General features: G+C 43.7%; 1 protein-coding gene across 6 annotated transcripts in view; it reads left to right on the forward strand.

Moving 5' to 3' along the window:
- Nucleotides 1–16,773, forward strand: part of LOC112221537 (histone deacetylase 7) — a 66,709-nt gene extending 49,936 nt beyond the window's left edge. For 4 of the 6 annotated variants that reach the window (XM_042303881.1, XM_042303882.1, XM_042303886.1 and 1 more), the window contains exons 9-26: nucleotides 590–691; nucleotides 859–1,030; nucleotides 1,369–1,568; nucleotides 1,777–1,977; nucleotides 2,402–2,612; nucleotides 2,869–3,002; nucleotides 3,271–3,391; nucleotides 4,102–4,151; nucleotides 5,834–5,941; nucleotides 6,059–6,114; nucleotides 6,458–6,545; nucleotides 6,850–6,969; nucleotides 7,223–7,320; nucleotides 8,635–8,753; nucleotides 10,731–10,864; nucleotides 11,971–12,052; nucleotides 14,438–14,576; nucleotides 14,731–16,773. In XM_042303881.1, the coding sequence (XP_042159815.1) occupies nucleotides 590–691; nucleotides 859–1,030; nucleotides 1,369–1,568; nucleotides 1,777–1,977; nucleotides 2,402–2,612; nucleotides 2,869–3,002; nucleotides 3,271–3,391; nucleotides 4,102–4,151; nucleotides 5,834–5,941; nucleotides 6,059–6,114; nucleotides 6,458–6,545; nucleotides 6,850–6,969; nucleotides 7,223–7,320; nucleotides 8,635–8,753; nucleotides 10,731–10,864; nucleotides 11,971–12,052; nucleotides 14,438–14,576; nucleotides 14,731–14,773 (2,178 nt within the window). In that variant the 3' untranslated portion in view covers nucleotides 14,774–16,773. The remainder of the gene's footprint in view (nucleotides 1–589; nucleotides 692–858; nucleotides 1,031–1,368; nucleotides 1,569–1,776; nucleotides 1,978–2,401; nucleotides 2,613–2,868; nucleotides 3,003–3,270; nucleotides 3,392–4,101; nucleotides 4,152–5,833; nucleotides 5,942–6,058; nucleotides 6,115–6,457; nucleotides 6,546–6,849; nucleotides 6,970–7,222; nucleotides 7,321–8,634; nucleotides 8,754–10,730; nucleotides 10,865–11,970; nucleotides 12,053–14,437; nucleotides 14,577–14,730) is intronic. The other 2 variants (XM_042303883.1, XM_042303884.1) reach the window with 1 other exon arrangement.
- Nucleotides 16,774–18,235: the final 1,462 nt, after the last annotated feature.

Here is an 18,235-nt window from a genome sequence, read left to right on the forward strand (position 1 = left end):
ACGGTGATCTTAGGCTTGTGTGTGGCTGCTCGGCCATGGAAACCCATTTCATGAAGCTCCCGATGAACAGTTATTGTGCTGACTTTGCTTCCAGAGGCGGTTTGGAACTCGGTAGTGAGTGTTGCAACCGAGGACAGATCATTTTTACGAGCTATGCGCTTCAGCACTCGGCGTTCCCATTCTGTGAGCTTGTGTGGCCTACCACTTCGCAGCTGAGCCGTTGTGCCTCTTAGACGTTTCCGCTTTACAATTACGGCACTTACAGTTGACAAACTGACTTGTTGGAAAGGTTCACATGACGGTGCCACATTGAAAGTCACTGAGCTCTTCCTTCAGTAAGGCCATTCTATTTCCAATGTTTGTCTAGGGAGATTGCATGGCGGTGTGCTCGATTTTATACACCTGTCAGCAATGGCTGTGGCTGGAATAGCCGAATCCCCAAATTTGAAGGGTTGTCCACATACTTTAGTATATATAGTGTACATATATATACAGTACACACAAGGCCTGTGCCTGCTGAGGTACCTATCAGCTTTGAGAGAAAACAGTCTAGTCAATGTAGTTGAATTCATGTTGTGTGTATCCTCAGGCCCAGAGGCTACTGCTCCAGGATGGGTCTCTAGCCCACTTCACCGTCCAGAGTTCCTCTGCCCTACCCACCATCACCCTGGGCCTTCCAGCCAACGCCAGGGTAAGCATATCACACAACTTTATGAAAATGACTGTAAGATGTTATGAATTCGAGGTATTGTTATTGTTATTACACTGCGACAGAGACATGGTAAAAGAAACACTAAGACTCATCTTTGATAGCAACAAGATCATTTATCGCCACTTTACATGTGTGTATGTGTGCAGAGTGAATTAGACTTGTCCCCTCGGAAGGTGGGCCGGGTGCCTATGGTGACGGGAGGCCAGTCTGTCTACCTTCCCCTGGGGATGGAGGAGCAGAGTGGGTCGCTGTCGCCCCACCTCCAGCCTGTCCTCCTCCTGGAGCCCTCCAGACTGGTCCATACCCCCATGCTCGCTGGTGAGACACACCATTCACATACAATGCTGGCTGCCTTGCAATGCGTTTGACTTCCGATAAACATTTGCCTTTGTATGCATCAGTTAAGAGTCATTTTGCATGTAATTTGACATAGAACAGGAGAAGTTCTTGCCAAGAATGTGTTCCTTATAAAAGTGTTACACAATACACAATTGCTCAGCTGGATTCTGTAGGCATTATCGCTTTTCTCTTGCCTCCTGTGAAATAGCCAAGAAAAGCTTTATTCTGACACCAGAGGAAATGTGGTACCGCCACCTAGTGGCCTTGACAAATAGTCAGATTTACAGCCATACTCTCCCTGTCTCCTCCTGTCTCAGTTCCAGGCCTGGGCACCGTGCCACTACAGTTTGCCCCCCAGATGGATCGTCTGGCCCCAGGTGGGGGCCCTCACAAGGCCCTGAGCCGAACTCGCTCAGAGCCGCTGCCCCAGAGCCTCAGATCCCTACACCCTCTGCTGCAACAGCACCACAACAGCCAACTACTGGAGAGACTTAAACAGCAGACACACCTGGGCAAGGTGAGCGACTTACACACCTTCACAAATCACACATGTTCTCACACATACTCTCATACTCACTCATACTCTGTTGTAATGGGTTATTGATTTTTGTACAATCCAAGGATGGTTTCCTTTTTCAGCAGCTTTCTTTTTCGAAAATAATTCATTGATTTGAATGGAGTTGGATGAATATAAATTGATCAATCATTTTGTGTGTGTCTTCCAGCTGATGTCTAAATCCAGTGAGAAGCCTCGGCTCAGACAGATCCCCTCAGAAGACATGGACTCTGAGGAGGTGGGGCCGACGCCCAGCGACACCTATCACGGCCGAGCACGGGTGGAGTCACTGAGGGAAGCGGAGCCTGTGTCTGATTTGGACAGCCAGGGAGAACAGATCAATCTGCAACACACACTCATACTCAACCAGGTAAGATAAAGACACACAGATGATAGAGGACCACTAATACAATATGCCTTCCTTGAACTTCCAGCAGAGGGCAGCAATGTTTTTGTTTTTTTCGTGCTTCAAGCAGGATTGACTTTACTTTACTTTCTGCGTGTATAGATTCCTGTGGGTTGAAAATCACAACAGCACTAAACATATCTCCTCTCTCTCTCTCTCTCTCTCTCTCTGGCTCTCTCTCTCTCTGTCTCTCTCTCTCTGTCTCTCTCTGGCTCTCTCTCTGGCTCTCTCTCTCTCTGGCTCTCTCTCTCTCTGGCTCGCTCTCTCTGGCTCGCTCTCTCTCTCTGTCTCTCTCTCTCTCTCTCTCTCTGGCTCTCTCTCTCTCTCTGGCTCGCTCTCTCTCTCTCTGGCTCTCTCATTTTCTATCTTGCTCCCTCTCTCTCTCTAGTCATTGCTATGGGAGAAACAGAAACAGCTGCAGCAGTTGCGTCGGCAGACAGCCCACATGGAGACGCTGGCGGTACCCATGATGCTTGGCAGTGCCCACCGGCCCCTCTTCCGTACCCAGTCCTCACCAGCCTCCACCTCCCTCACGCTGCCAGACAAGCCCCTGCCAATACCCGCCCCAGAACCACATAGCAAACCACGCTTCACCACCGGTAAGAAATTAACCACACACACCCATGCACACTGCCACAAGGGAACCTGTTTAGGTGTAGGTTATTATCCCTACTGTGGCTGTAATTCAATTGATCCAATCTGAGGCCTGGTCAAGGACACTCTGATATGGGTAGTAAGCAGTTTATATGCTTATTGCATTTGTTTCAATATCTCTCTTGTTGTTGTTAGATCTGTCTTACAGCTGTTGATTCACCGGAACTACTAACGTTAGTGTGTGTCTCTGTTTGGTTGCAGGCCTGGTTTATGACTCTCAGATGCTAAAGCACCAGTGCACATGTGGTGACAACAGCAGCCACCCAGAGCATGCTGGGAGGATCCAGAGTATCTGGTCACGTCTCCAGGAGAGAGGTCTCAGGGGCCAGTGTGAGGTACATAAACCACCGTTTTTACCTCCTGTTTCTTTACCTACCCACTCGGCACACTGGTTGAATCAACGTTATTTCCACATCATTTCAATGAAATCACGTTGGACCAACGTGGAATAGACGTTTAATTGACGTCTGTGCCCTGTGGGTAGACTCAAGGGACAAACATGGCCTTTTCATTTGTAGCCATATTCAATATTGATATGGGTAGTTGTATCTAACTAAATGGTCCAGTGTCTGCTCTAAGTCAGGTCCATGTTCCCCCATACAGACTATCCGGGGTCGAAAGGCCACTCTGGAGGAGCTGCAGTCGGTCCATTCAGAGCGTCATGTCCTGCTGTACGGCACCAACCCACTCAACCGCCTCAAACTGGACAACCGCAAGTTGGCCGGTACGTCCTCACTAAAGATTTGATGATGTTTTCATCTAATCTGTCATGCCTACTTATGCCAGGACCCCTTGTATAACTGGCAACAGTTTGTCAACTGTAAAGTAAAGCTACTTTCTCTGGTGTCTCTATTAAATAGAGATTTGCCTTTGGTTAATGATTCTAACGGTACTGTATTGATAGCACTTTGGAATCTCTTATGTTTAGAAGATAACTCATTAGTGTATTTACAGTTTTTCTCAATCACGTACAAGCATTTTTTGGAACAATCTTGTCGATTTTCAAAACAGAGTCCACAAAACACAGAACTCTGTGGCCTTTTGCAAAACATTACATAGCAATGAACGCAGATTCACACATTTCTCTTCTGATGAAAACCATATGTTAATATTCTGTGAATAGACATGTATTCACTGACGACACTTGTATTTAAAGTTTTGCCAAAGCGGTTCTAAGATATTCAAGGCAGGTACGACGGCAATACAATGATCAGAAGTTCTGTATTTCAGAATTTGATCATTGCCATTCTGCTACAGATACATTTCAATGCAGATCCAAAAATGGCTTCTATGCGATTGAGAAAAACTGTAAGATGTCATTTTCTGATGGTACAGAGACAAACAGTAATGTCATATGCTAATAAAATGGTAAGAAAATAAGCTGTTAACACAGATTATTTGTGATGAATAATACCACTCATTGTTCTGCCACAGGCATTCTCTCTCAAAGGATGTTTGTGATGCTCCCATGTGGAGGAGTGGGGGTAAGTGAGAGACCTGACACACACACACACACACACACACACACACACACACACACACACACACACACACACTCAGCCACACACATATGCATGCACACACACACACACACAAACACACACATATGCATGCACACACACATGCACACACACACACATTTTCCCCCAGCTCTCTCTTGCTCACAACACACACACCTCTCGATTTCAGTTGGAAATGATTCCCTCCGAGTCCTTACCAACATGTCTATGATATGGTCCATTCAGAGTGATTAGTGATGGGTGTTGTTGCCGTTGTTTCACAGAGAGGACTATGAGATTTCAAACTAATAGAAACATGATGCTCATGGTGTATTAAAGAAATGCCTCCAATTTCATTGTCTGAGCCAGACAGCTAGAAATACAAGTTTGTGAAGAAACGGGAAAGACTTATGAAAGGAGGGATCTGTAGAATGGAGTGGACAGCAGCATGTTTGTGTCCGTGAGGGAATTCCTTCGTGTGCATGTCTGCGTTTTCCTCTCCCTGGAAATATCTGCATTTTCCTCTCCCTGGAAATGTCTGCATTTTCCTCTTCCATGTCTGCATTTTCCTCTCCCTGGAAATGTCTGCATTTTCCTCTCCCTGGAAATATCTGCATTTTCCTCTCCCTGGAAATGTCTGCATTTTCCTCTTCCATGTCTGCATTTTCCTCCTCTCCCTGGAAATGTCTGCATTTTCCTCTCCCTGGAAATGTCTGCATTTTCCTCTTCCATGTCTGCATTTTCCTCCTCCATGTCTGCATTTTCCTCCTCCATGTCTGCATTTTCCTCTCCCATGTCTGCATTTTCCTCCTCCATGTCTGCATTTTCCTCCTCCATGTCTGCATTTTTCTCCCTTCCATGTCTGCATTTTCCTCCTCCATGTCTGCATTTTCCTCCTCCATGTCTGCATTTTCCTCTCCCATCTCTGCATTTTCCTCTTCCATGTCTGCATTTTCCTCCTCCATGTCTGCATTTTCCTCCTCCATGTCTGCATTTTCCTCTTCCATGTCTGCATTTTCCTCTCCCATCTCTGCATTTTCCTCTCCCATCTCTGCATTTTCCTCTCCCATCTCTGCATTTTCCTCTCCCATCTCTGCATTTTCCTCTCCCATCTCTGCATTTTCCTCTTCCATCTCTGCATTTTCCTCTCCCATCTCTGCATTTTCCTCTCCCATCTCTGCATTTTCCTCTCCCATCTCTGCATTTTCCTCCTCCATGTCTGCATTTTCCTCCTCCATGTCTGCATTTTCCTCTCCCATCTCTGCATTTTCCTCTTCCATGTCTGCATTTTCCTCCTCCATGTCTGCATTTTCAACATTTATGCATTTTCCTCTCCCTGGAAACAAGTCCTGTTTTTCCCTCTTGTATTTCTCTGTTGCTTGGGTAGCACATCTCTATGGCACCTGGTGTGTCTGTGTACTGTATGTATTGTAATATATCAGACAGCTGTTTTATAGTCCCATAAATGATTGAGGTGAGGACTGTGTGCCTCCAAACTGGTGTACCTGTAGTAATACTTAGTGCCATTGAAACCATGGAAAGAAAAACACTGCACCTGATCCATATAGCATGCTAGCAGATTCTAAACACATACTAATGACTGGTTCCTTCAAGCTTGGCAGTTGTGCTGTCCTGTCACTCACCCTTGTGATGTTTTTGATTGGCAGGTGGACAATGACACAATCTGGAACGAGTCTCACACGTCCACGGCGTCGCGCATGGCTGCAGGCAGTGTCACAGAGCTGGCCTTCAGAGTGGCCAAGGGAGAGCTCAAGGTGAGACACAGAGATCTGTAACCCCCATCAAATCACACTCCAGACTATCTCTCCAACTGCCTCAGGCAACTTGAGAAAGAATACTGAATGGTTATGTTTTGTTTTGTTTCTCTCCAGAATGGCTTTGCAGTGGTGAGGCCCCCAGGCCACCATGCTGACCCTTCCAACCCAATGTAAGTCTGTCTCATTTTCTCATATCCAATGTGCGTGTGTTTTTGTTTGTGTGTAGTTTTTCGTGTGTACTGTACTCCTTGTGGTAGTGCGTGCCCAGGCTAACCACAGTGGCCTCTGCTGAGCGTTGCAGTGTCAGCACGCTGGCTGATGAAAGATATTTATGGGCTGATAGTGAAGCTGGGAAGGAAAAGAACAGAGAGAAGATTTATGCCTCTCCTATTGGTGTGCTGAGTCGGCTTTTAGGAATTCCACCATTTTTCTTCGTATCCTAACCACTATCATCTTGTATTGCTAATGTCTGTTTCTCTACCTTTCTTTCACCCCCTCCCTCCCTCCCTCCAGGGGTTTCTGCTATTTTAACTCGGTGGCCATCGCAGCCAAGCAGCTCCAACAGAAACTGAGTGCCAACAAGATCCTCATCGTAGACTGGGTAAGGGACTACAGTTTCAGTGATTGTAGCAATAACAGTAGCAACACTATTTTTGTTGGTGGTATCCTCGTCTCAGTTGACCTACTACTGTTTTGACAATAACTACAGTATTTAGTATGACCCTTATGATATACTGTATACACATGAAAACATGTATGTATACACAAGTAAACACATGTGAGTTCTGTCTCACATTGCTTTATTTGTTACTATTGGCCAGGTCTAGGATATGACATAAAATAAGCCAGCAGTTATGTGATTTAATGTAACCAAATCGTCTCTTCCATCTCTGTCCTGTTGCTAGGATGTTCACCATGGTAATGGAACCCAGGAAGTGTTTTACAATGATCCCAGTGTGCTGTATATCTCACTGCATCGCTATGACGACGGCAACTTCTTCCCTGGCAGCGGGGGGCCAGCTGAGGTAAGTGACATCATTGGGTCAGCTCTACACCGGGCATTCTGCCAGTAGGACAATGGGCATGACATCAAGAGAAGCTAGAGCAACTAGCTAGGCTCCAAAGTAACAGTGGACAGATGTGTGCTCAGGGGTCTTAGTGTGTTTAGGAGACATTCTATTACACGTGTTGTGCCTCTAGCACCTCTATGTTATTGACCGCATCTCCATGGAGAATGCATTGTCTCAGTAGGTCTCTCTGTGTGTGCTTGTGTTGTAGGTGGGATCTGGTGCTGGAGAAGGCTTCAATGTCAACGTGGCCTGGACTGGAGGTCTGGACCCCCCTATGAGTGATGCTGAGTACATCGCTGCTTTTAGGTACGACAGCTCTGACCGTGATCCTTTCTGGTTTAAACATGAATGTCCACCCGTCCCCATTTCTGTAACTCTGCAAAAATGAAGGTCTTACCTTGTCACTTTCTAGAAAGGACCCCCTTTTCCCCTCATACAGTATTGACTGTAATTTGCAAAAGTGCAACAACTCTTGACGCATTTCTGAATCGGAGTCATTTGAAGTGCATGTGTACGGTCCCAATTTTCAATGTTTTATGTGTGAGATTAAATTGTCTCCAGGTTTTGGTGGTTGTTGTATTAAACAGACATTTCACTGCCACTTCCTCCATAGCACTTAATTGCCACCGGTGGGTGGTTCAGGTTCTAATGAAGTTTCTGCATTTTGGTTAGGTCGGCTGTCTGGTGGCAACCGTAGGAAACTGTGGCGACCACAGACAGTGGTGGGTGGGCCCCACCTCTAAGCCAGCGTAACAAAATGAGAATGACAACATAGTACTGGAAAAGTTTCAACAAAAGTTTTGAACTTCAACGTAATAAGAAACCAGGGTTTAATATTCCTATTACAACTCTCTTTTCCACACAGTAGTACACCACCCTTGGACTTAATAATAAAGCCTTTGTGTTTGAATCTGAAAAGACACCATTTTGTTGCCACACATGTCTGTCCCACACAGATTTAAAATGTCTAACAAGTTTGTTGGTGAAATGTTCTCAGTCAGTTTCTCTAAACTCCAGGGGTAAGGAATGCACCCCCACCACCTCCTTGTCTCCTCTGTCTCATTCCTGTTCTCCTCTTCTCCCTACCTCTCCCCTTCCCTTGCTCTGATTGATCTTTAATGAGCCCTCTCCCTCTCTCTCTTGTTCTCCCTGTAGTCTGTCTATAGCTGGGCTCACAGGGGAGTAGGGGAGGTTTTATTGGTCTGCAGGGGAGGCAGGGTTGGTTAGTGTGGTGGGGAGTGGGGGGGGTCTGGGCTGGAGGAATCCAAACGCAGGATAATGAACCCAAATGGATCCCAGATGGCAGGCTGTCAGTGACGTGAGGAGAGTGACAAGCTCCAAATGGGAACCAGACGTGCTTATGGAGGCTTTGAACTCGGGCGGCAGCAGAGATGCCTGCGTTAGCTCCTTCGCTAGCTAGTGGCCCTGCTCAGTTCTGTGCTGTGCTGGTTGACTCTCTTAACAGAGAGAGGTGGCTGACGCCAGTCCAGAAAACAACAGGAGGCCCCTGCAGCTCGACCTCAACCCTGCTCTCTTCACTGTCATTAACAGCCAGACAGGGATGTTTGTGGAGTAAATATTGTCGAGGTGTTGTTGAAATGCTGTTGTTCCTCCCTGCAGGACGGTGGTGATGCCCATAGCTCAGGAGTTCTCCCCTGACGTGGTCCTGGTCTCCTCAGGGTTCGATGCAGCAGAGGGACATCCTGCACCTCTAGGGGGTTACAAGGTCACCGGCAAATGTAAGCAAGGCTTTCCTCAAACAGTACACGTTAGACCATGAGCTAGCTTGTACAGTGGTTTCAGAGCTTTGCTGGTTAGTTCTTGATAAATAGAAGGTATGACATTTATAAGCCTTGACCTCGTACACGCTGACCTGGTTGCATCACTGTTGTAAATGTGTGTCTTTATTGATTTATATGAATCTGTGCTGTAAATGTCATTAAGATTGGTACAGGCACTGTAGTACAATACTTCAGAAAGTATTCATACTCATTGGCTTATTCCACATTTAGTTGTGTTACAGCCTGAATTCAAAATGGATTACATAGATTTTTTTTAACTCACCTATGTACACAACATACCACATAATGACAAAGTGAAAACATGTTTATAGACATTTTTGCAAATGTATTGAAAATGAAAAACAGAAATATCTCATTTGCATAAGTATTCACACCCCTGAGTCAATACAATGTTAGAATCACCTTTGGCAGTGATTACAGCTGTGAGTATTTCTGGATAAGTTTCTAAGAGCTTTGTACACCTGGATTGTACAGTATAACAAAAAAAAATCTTCAAGCCCTGTCAAGTGTTGTTTTTTCATGTCTTGCCATAGATTTTCAAGGCGATTTTAGTCTAAAATGTAACTAGGCCACTCAGGAACATAACATATCCTCTTGGTAAGCAACTCCTTGTGTTTTAGGTTATTGTCCTGCTGAAAGGTGAATTTGTCTCCCAGTGTCTATTGGAAAACAGATTGAACCAGGTTTTCCTTTAGGATTGTGCCTGTGCTTAGCTCTATTCCGTTTCTTTTTATCCTGAAAAACTCCCTAGACCTTGCTGATGACAAACATACCTATAACATGATGCAGCCACCACCATTCTTGAAAATATGAAGAGTGGTACTTAGTGATGTGTTGTGTTGGATTTTCCCCAAACGTAACGCTTCGTATTCAGGACATACAGTTAATTTCTTTGCCAAAATTTGTGCAGTTTTACTTTAGGGCCTTATTGCAAACAGGATGCATGTTTTGGAATATTCGTATTCTGTACAGGCTTCCTTATTTTCACTCTGTCATTTAGGTTAGTATTCTACAGTAATTGAAATGTTGTTGATCCTTAGTTTTCTCCTATCACAGCCATTAAACTCTAATTGTTTTAAAGTCACCATTGACATCATGGTGAAATCCCTGAGCGGTTTCCTTCCCCGCTTGAAATTTAGTTAGGAAGGATGCCTCATTATTGTTATTTTATTGTGTTACTTTTTAAATGTTTTACTTTAGTTTATTTAGTAAATATTTTATGTTGTATTCGGCACATGAGACAAGTACATTTATTTTGATTCTATTGTTCTATTTGTATCTTTGTAGTAAATGGGTGTATTGATACAGCATCTAACGTTTAATTAATAACTTCGTCATGCTCAAAGAGATATTCAATGTCTGCTTTTTCTATTTTTACCCATCTACCCATCTTTGCGAGGCATTGGAAAACCTCCCTGGTATTTGTGGTTGAATCTGTGTTTGAAATTCACCGCTCTTCTGAGGGACCTTACAAATAGCTGTATGTGTGGGGTACAGAGAGGAGGTAATCATGTTAAACACTATTATTGCACACAGTGAGTCCATTAAATGTATTATGTGGCTTGTTAAGCAAATATCTACCCCTGAACTTGTTTATGCTTGCCATAACAAAGGGGTTGAATACTTATTGACTCAAGACATTTCAGGTTTTCATTTTAAATTAATTAGTATAAAACTCCACTTTGACATTATGGGGTAATGTGTGTAGGGCAGTGACACAAAATCTCAATTTAATACATTTTAAATTCAGGCTGTAACACAACAAAATGTGAAAGAAGTCAAGGGGTGTGAATACTTTCTGGAGGCACTGTATATGGCCATGTTGTCAGTCTAGAAAAGGAGTTGGCACACATGCCTCATTGAACATGATTTAGGCTAGTTTATTGACTGTGTTGTTTTTGATGTGTCCATCAGGTTTTGGGTTCCTGACCCGGCAGCTGATGGGTCTGGCTGGAGGCCGGGTGATCATGGCCCTGGAGGGAGGTCACGACCTCACGGCCATCTGCGACGCCTCCGAGGCCTGCGTCAGCGCTCTCCTGGGCATTGAGGTGAGAGACAGGTTTAAGGTGCATTAAAGCAGTTTATGAACTACTTTTAAACCCCTTTTTTTCCTTATCTATCTACACACAATAGCCCATAATTACAAAGCGAAAACAGGGTTTTAGAAATACCTTATTTAAATAAGTATTCAGACCCTTTGCGATGAGACTCAAAAATGAGCTCAGGGGTATCCTGTTTCCTTTGATCATCCTTGAGATGTTTCTATGACTTGATTGGAGTCCACCTGTGGTAAAATCAATTAATTGGCACATGACAGCCCGCTTGAAGTTTGCCAAAAGGCACATAACGGACTCTGACCATGAGAAACAAGATTTTCTGGTCTGATGAAACCAAGATTGAACTCTTTGGCCTGAATGCCACACGTCACATCTGGAGGAAACCTGACACCATCCCTACGGTGAAGCATGGTGGTGGCAGCATCATGCTGTGGGGATGTTTTTCAGCGCAGTGACTGGGAGACTAGTCAGGATTCAGGGAAAGATGAACAGAGCAAAGTATAGAGAGATCCTTGATGAAAACCTGCTCCAGAGCGCTCAGGACCTCAGACTGGGGCAAAGTCTGTAAATGTCCTTGAGTGACCCAGCCAGAGCCCGGACGTGAACCCGATCAAATATCTCTGGAGAGACCTGATAATAGTTGTGCAGCGACGCTCCCCATCCAACCTGACAGAGCTTGAGAGGATCTGCAGAGAAGAATGGGAGAAACTCCCCAGATACAGGTGTGCCAAGCTTGTAGCATCATACCCAAGAAGACTTGAGGCTGTAATCGCTGCCAAGGGTGCTTCAACAAAGTACTGAGTAAAGGGTCTGAATACTTATGTAAATATGATGTTTCAGTTATTTATTTATTTTTGTGCAAAAAAAAAAGTTTTTTGCTTTGTCATTATGGGGTATTGTGTGTAGATTAATGAGGAATAAAAACACTTTAATACATTTTAGAATGAGTCTGTAACATAACATAATGTGGAAAAAGTCAAGGGGTCTGAATACTTTCCAAATGCACTGTAAATAAGAGGAAAGATATTGAGGGCTGGAAAGGAGGATGTTGTTGATTAGTGGCCTGATGGTTTCCTCTCCCACTATTGTCCATACAGGAGCTTCTGTCAGAGGAGGTGCTGCTGAAGAAGCCCAATGCTAACAGTGTTTGCTCGCTGCAGAGAGTCATACAGATACATGGTGGGTAAACAGTCATTCTACTCCTTATGTCTCTTTCTCATACAGTACACCACTGTCCCTATTTTCCCTCTGTCTCTCTATTCTATTTTTCTCTATCCCTTTATTCTGGTCTGATCCTAATTATTGTGAAATGTAGACTTCCTGAGTACACACAATGATTTAATACATTAGGCTACAAGGCTATTAACGATATTGATCTTTCGCCGTATGGGCCCATACAGTATGAAGGACTAGCTTTTACATCAGTTGGACGATTTGACCTTCTGACTGCAGCCAAAGTGCTCACTGCTCATTCAAGTGTGTGTGCTTACTGGCTCTGGTTTAGGCAAAAAAACACACAGAATAAACACACATAATGTAGGGCAGAGTGGGGTAAGTTGAGCCATGTTTTACATTCAGCTTCACTGCGTCAAGGGAAATATAGTATTCTTTTAACAAAGATATCTACATATATTTCAAGATGTTGTGTGTACAGTGGCTTGCGAAAGTATTCACCCTCCTTGGCATTCTTCCTATTTTGTTGCCTTTTAACCTGGAATTAAAATAGATTTTTGGGGGGGTTGTATCATTTGATTTACACAGCATGCCTACCACTTCAAAAATGCAAAATATTTTTTATTCTGAAACAAACTAGAAATAAGACTGAAAACTTGAGCATGCATAACTATTCACCCCCCAAAGTCAATCATTTGTAGAGCCACCTTTTGCAGCAATTACAGCTACAAGTCTCTTGGGGTATGTCTCTGTAAGCTTGGCACATCTAGCCACTGGGATTGTTGCCCATTATTCAAGGCAAAACTGCTCCAGTTCATGGAAGTTGGATGGGTTCCGCTTGTGTACAGCAATCTTTAAGTCATACCACAGATTCTCAATTGGATTGAGGTCTGGGCTATGACTAGGCCATTCCAAGATATTTAGATGTTTCTCCTTAAACCACGCGAGTGTTGCTTTAGCAGTATGCTTAGGGTCATTGTCCTACTGGAAGGTGAACCTCCGTTTCAGTCTCAAATCTCTGGAAGACGGAATTTCCCTGTATTTCCCTCTTGAATTTCCCTCTAGAATTTCCCTGTATTTAGCGCACACCATCCAACATTCCTTCAATTCTGACCAGTTTCCCAGTTCCTGCCGACAAAAAACATCCCCACAGCTTGATGCTGCCACCACCATGCTTCACTGTGGGTATGGTGTTCTCGGGGTGATGAGAGGTGTTTGGTTTGCTTATTTTTTTCTTTAAGCAATGGATTTTTCCTGGCCACTCTTCTGCAAAGCCAGCTCTGTAGAGTGTACGGCTTGGTCCTATGGACAGATACTCCAGTCTCCGCTGTGGAGCTTTGCAGCTCCGTCAGGGTTATCTTTGGTCTCTTTGTTGCCTCTCTGATTAATGCCCTCCTTGCCTGTTCTGTGGGTTTTGGTGGGTGGCCCTCTCTTGGCAGGTTTGTTGTGGTGCATATTCTTTCCATTTTTTAATAATGGATTTAATGGTGCTCTGTGGGATGTTCAAAGATTCTGATATTTTTTATAAGCCAACACTGATCTGTACTTCTCCACAACTTTGTCCCTGACCTGTTTGGAGAGCTCCTTGGTCTTCATGGTGCTGCTTGCTTGGTGGTGTCCCTTGCTTAATGGTGTTGCAGACTCTGGGGCCTTTCAGACCAGGTGTATATATACTGAGATCACGTGACGGATCATGTGACACACAGGTTTACTTTATTTAACTAATGATGTGACTTCTGAAGGTAATTGGTTGCACCAGATCTTATTTAGGGGCTTCATAGGGGGTGAATACATATGCACCCAACACTTTTCCCTTTTTTTGTTGTTGTTGTTGATTTTTTTTAAACAAGTAATTTTTTTCATTTCACTTCACCAATTTGGACTATTTTGTGAATGTGGATTACATGAAATCCAAATAAAAATCCATTAAATTACAGGTTGCAATGCAACAAAATAGGAGAAACGCCAAGGGGGATGAATACTTTTGAAAGGCACTGTCTGAATATATGTAAAAAATATAGTTTTGAAAACATAGCTTGTCCCCAAAAAGTGGTCTCTTGACATGCCTTACACCAGGTATGGGGTAAGTTAAGCCCCTACTGAATTAAATATTACCTCTACCTTTTAAAACCATGTCTATCTTTATTTCCCAAACACAGATCAATCACTTTTCATCTTTTAAATAATTTTAAGCATGGCTTAACACCCAACAAACACTTTGTACTTTGTTTAACACTTTTAACATAGGCCCTGTTGTTACCTGATAACCCGGAGATAATGCCTTGCATTAGAAAACACTTCAATTTGCTCAACTTACTCCAATGGCCATTGGCTCAATTACCCCACTCACTCCGACTGTATAGCCCAAAAGATTCTCTGTCTGTTTTTCAGGTCAGTATTGGCAGTCCCTGAAGACGTTCAGTAGCTCCGTGGGACTGTCCTTCCTGGGTGCTCAGAGAAGAGACTGTGAGGAGACTGATGCTGTCAATGCTCTGGCCTCTCTCTCTGTGGGGGTCCTGACCAGCAAGAGGTACGACAGGAGCACATGTACCCAAACACTCCTAAACACTCTCAAACACTCCTTAACACTCTCAGAGTAATGGGCAGGCTCCCCTGTACAGTACTATACAAATATGATGCATGATGCTTTTCCTAACCATCTTCTCTATGTGTTTGCCCCACAGCCTCCCCGACGAGCCTATGGAGCATGACGACGATTCCATGTGAAAGATGCTGACTGTTGACCTCAGAGACCTCTCCTTCAGGACGTCCCAATAGCCTTGGAGATCCTGCCCTGTCACACGACGAGGGGAAGAGTGTAGACTGTGGAACTCTGCCTTAACCAATGAGACCTTAAAGCCACACAGTGCCTCAAAGACCACCGTCCATTCTCCTAAGACTGTATGCAGCGCAACTTAACACAGCGAAGAGTGAACTCAACACAGTGGAACTAATGTAGCCTGCTCAGCCACACCAAAGACCTGTCAGTGTATATGTGAGGTAAAAGATGTTCTCTCAAACAGCTGATTATTTGACTCTGTCCGTGGTCTAGCCCTAGCCAGACAGAGTCATTTTTATTGTGTGTATTCAGAAGGACACGTCCATACCAGCCGTGTGCCGTCATATTGACCACTCTTTGGCCTTTAAAACCAGTACAGACGTAAAGGTCTCATGGAGGCACTTACAGTAAAGAAATACTTCCCATCCGTTGTCTCATTTCCCCAGTGTCTGTGAATAATACAGGCCATAGAGACGAAAGGAAGATGTGACCCTGAAGGAGGGAATTCTTAGCACCAGGTCTGTGGGTGTCTGTTGTTGTGTCAGTGAGCAGAGCAGACCCCAGTCAGTCTGAGGAAGGCCCTGGACGGACAGAGGGAGAGAGCGATAGCCTGGAGGGGACCGGCCAGCACCTGGCAACTGTTGAATGGCTCAGTCGGTCCTCGATGATGTCATTAATAGTTTAACCACTAAAGAAAATACAAAAAATAAGAAGTAAATGAAGATAAGGATGACTGTGGTTTTATCTGTTGTTTTTGTTTTTGCACTGTGCATTCCGTAATGTGAACCGTTGAAAATTCCAAACCTCGGGGAAACTCAAGTTCTAGATTATTTAATTATCTGTTAAACTTTGAAGATTGGAAGATATTGTTGTCCTCTAAAATCCACTCACATTCTAAAAAGAAGACTTATGCATTCTACATTTCTACCGGCATGTATACACATTGAGTATTTATACGAAGTGCATTTTCAAAAAAAATCCTGTTTGGCCAGATTGTATTACGAATACTTTCCACTGCTGTTCATAGACAAGTCTCTTTATATATTGTTGGCAGGGACACACACAAACACACACACTCAGAAAGGCATTGTAGACATGCACGCTATTTCCCTTTATGTCTTACCACTGACATGATGAGGACCAAAATTATACCTCCTGTCTCGAGGATATATAGTATACAAACTGGATGAACAGGAACAATTAAACCAATGAATCTTATGAAGAGCTGAAGACCTACCACTGTTTGGAAGGAAATACTAGTTCTATGTTCATTCCTATGCCATTGTATTGTTTATGATGCTAGTCAAAGGCTCTAATGCACTTCATGGAGATCTCCCAAAGAAACCGCTCTTCAACATGGCTGCAGTGGGACTGTATTACTGCAGATGGACCAGTGTGGTTACGGTGTTACTGTACGTTGATGTTTGTTTTTGCAGGACCAGACTTTTGACCTGTGGACAGACATTTACTGTGTACATTCATTTGACAGTTCAGTTCCCTTGATATGATCCACGGACAGTAATATCAAGCAGAGTTGAATAACAGTTAAACTGAGTGTATTATTTTATGTGCAAACCTTCTTTATGGTGTTGCTGTTTGTTTCGTGGACCAACCAAAATACTATTACTGTTAGCACTATGGAGGTCAGTGGCGGTCGGTGCCATTTAAAATGAGGGAGGACGATTTCTTTTTTTATGATCATGGCCTTATTTCTATTACAGCATATTGGATGACTGTCATTCCTTTTCCATTCACACAGTTCACTGTAACAGCGATAGGTTTAGGCTACTTCATGATACTCAAATGTTACCTATACCCATCATGTTGCTACAACCTAGCCTATGAATGAAAGGTTACAACGTAGGTGCACACAGGTGGAGAGAAACATTTGAGGTGACAGACCGTGACACATGGACACACAGTGACACATTCAATATCACCTTGCACACTCTTGCCTGCATCTAGGGTGTAATCATTAGTCCAACAGTTGCAAACAAGTTTCTATTGGACAAATTCAGGTATGTTTATCCCCATTTCGTTCTGTTTGCTTCCGTTTAAGAAACGTTTTACAGCAGAATGAATACACCCCTGATCACGCGTAAATACAGTTCACTTTCATAGTAGCCATGTTGTATTCCTTCTCACTTCTATGCGCTCTCCTCCTCTCACCTTTCGCTTGTGGACTTCAATGCACAACACATCAGCTGAATGTGACCAGGCAAAAAAAAACTTTACATGCCAAACTATATCTATATATATCAAACTATAGCGACACACAGCCTACATCGTTGTCACCATATTAGCTAAAGTAACGTCATAATCAACAAAGCTAATATAACTAATGCGTCAGTAAACCCGCTACAATCATGCAGTAATGTTACAGTGTACAGTCAGTAAGCAGTTTAGCACCTGTACCGGCGGGCCCCGGAGGAAATACATTTGTAAAACCAAAATCGTACCTTGACTTGGAAGAGTTCCAGTGTTTTGTTGGATAGTCATAGCCAGCTAGCTAACATAGCATCCCTCTGTCAGAGAAGAGTATTTAAGCAGGCTAAACTAGATAGCTGCATAGGCTAGCTAAGTAAGTGAAAGTGAAAAAAAATGACTCTCTTGCTTCTCCTATATTTTGGAAGAAATTCATTTGTTCAAAACTGTTCAACTAGTGTCTTTCTCTCTTTGAGTTAACTACTACATGTTATGCACTGCAGTGCTAGCTAGCTCTAGCGTATGCGTTCACTACTAAATTAATTCTCTGATCCTTTGTTTGGGTGGACATGTCAGTTCATGCTGCAAGAGCTCAGATAGGTTGGAGGACAAGTCAATGTACCCAGAGGAGGCTGGACCATGGTGCTACACCATGGTGCTACACCATGGTGCTACACCATGGTGCTACACCATGGTGCTACACCATGGTGCTACACCATGGTGCTACACCATGGTGCTACACCATGGTGCTACACCATGGTGCTACACCATGGTGCTACACCATGGTGCTACACCATGGTGCTACACCATGGTGCTACACCATGGTGCTACACCATGGTGCTACCCTACAGAGTGCTGTTGAGGCTACTGTAGACTTTCATTGCAAAACAGTGTGTTTTAATTCATTATTTGTTGACGTGAATAGTATAGTTTTATCTAATTCATTCAATTTTATGATATTCACTGAGGATGGTCCTCCCCTTCCTCCTCTGAGGAGCCTCCACTGATGGAGATGTGGCTTTACTATGATGGTGCATACTTCTCCCTTAGGCCTTGTGTAGGAAGTCTCTCTTGTACTCCAGTTGTATGTATGATGCAGTACTTGACATCATGCTGATTATAGATTTTCAGATATACTGTATCTGTAGTTTGTTAACATGTCCTGAGACCTTTTTTGTGTGTTCATGATGTCCAGTGTAGATTGT

Source organism: Oncorhynchus tshawytscha, linkage group LG22 (genome assembly GCF_018296145.1).
Source record: "Oncorhynchus tshawytscha isolate Ot180627B linkage group LG22, Otsh_v2.0, whole genome shotgun sequence".
NCBI lineage: Eukaryota > Metazoa > Chordata > Actinopteri > Salmoniformes > Salmonidae > Oncorhynchus > Oncorhynchus tshawytscha.